Here is a 1,016-nt window from a genome sequence, read left to right as displayed (position 1 = left end):
GCTTTTAGGGAAGGTTTTTACATTTATCTGTGGGTACCCAGGGCTCATGTATGGAATTACTAACCAGCATAACTGAATAATCAGATAAGGGACATTTTACTATGTACAATTATAGTTTTGATAATCACAATGAACCATAGTAGCAATTGTTGTTGTTACGTGCCGTCGAGTCGGTTCCAACCCATAGTGATTTCCGAGGCTGCAAATCTTTATGGGAGCAGAAAGCCTCATCTTTCTTCAGTGTGACTGCTGGTAGTTTCTAACTGCGGATCTTGACGTTAATCCAGAGTTGTAACCTCTACGCTTCTAGAGCTCCATAATTGCGGCGTAGTGAACTGTATAATGTGTATGAACTTTGACCTCCCAAAGCAGTATGTGAAGCACAGCAGGCCTCCACCCAAGAACAAAAGGCCTGAGGCAGCCCAGCCCAGGTAAAGGGAGGCCCCCAACTCCCTCTTTTGGGACTCAAGTAGTAGAGGGTTGTGGACGTCATGGATGATGGTGTTAGCTGTCCAGCAGATAGGGATCAGGGTCAGGACCCCCGAGGTGATGAGGATGATCCCAGAGGTGAGTGCCAGGCAAGGCTTGAAGTCCTTGTTTTCCATTATGGTAGTACAGTTAGCCGCGGCAAGGTAGACCACCAAGGCAATTAGGCCTACCAAAAGTGCAACAATGTAGAAGGCACGGGCAGCCTGCAGATCTTGGGGCAGCGCCAGCAGCGAGTCATACACCTCGCACTGCATCTGTCCCGTGCTCAGCATCATGCAGGACATCCACAGTCCCTCCCATGTCACCTGATCCTCCATGGTGGGGCTGTCTATGAAGGTAGTCACCTTCCACATGGGCAGGATGCAGGAGACCATGGCACTGAACCAGCCCAATATTGTCAGGGTGATTCCCAGATTCTGCAGATGATTAAAATCCATGGTGAGGTCCAGAAGCTGCAGAGAAGAACCGAGAGATTCGTGGGAGGTGGCAGAATGACAAACACATAAACTTTTAAAACACCCAAGTTC

General features: G+C 48.8%; 1 protein-coding gene across 1 annotated transcript; it reads right to left on the bottom strand.

Moving 5' to 3' along the window:
- Positions 1–278: 278 nt before the first annotated feature.
- Positions 279–926, bottom strand: LOC102829450 (claudin-6-like). Its single transcript, XM_006878016.1, has one exon. The coding sequence runs from the start codon at positions 924–926 to the stop codon at positions 279–281; it is 648 nt and encodes a 215-aa protein (XP_006878078.1).
- Positions 927–1,016: the final 90 nt, after the last annotated feature.

This window comes from Chrysochloris asiatica, unplaced genomic scaffold (genome assembly GCF_000296735.1).
Source record: "Chrysochloris asiatica unplaced genomic scaffold, ChrAsi1.0 scaffold01021, whole genome shotgun sequence".
Taxonomy (NCBI): Eukaryota; Metazoa; Chordata; class Mammalia; order Afrosoricida; family Chrysochloridae; genus Chrysochloris; species Chrysochloris asiatica.
This window is presented reverse-complemented; position numbering and strand designations above follow the sequence as displayed.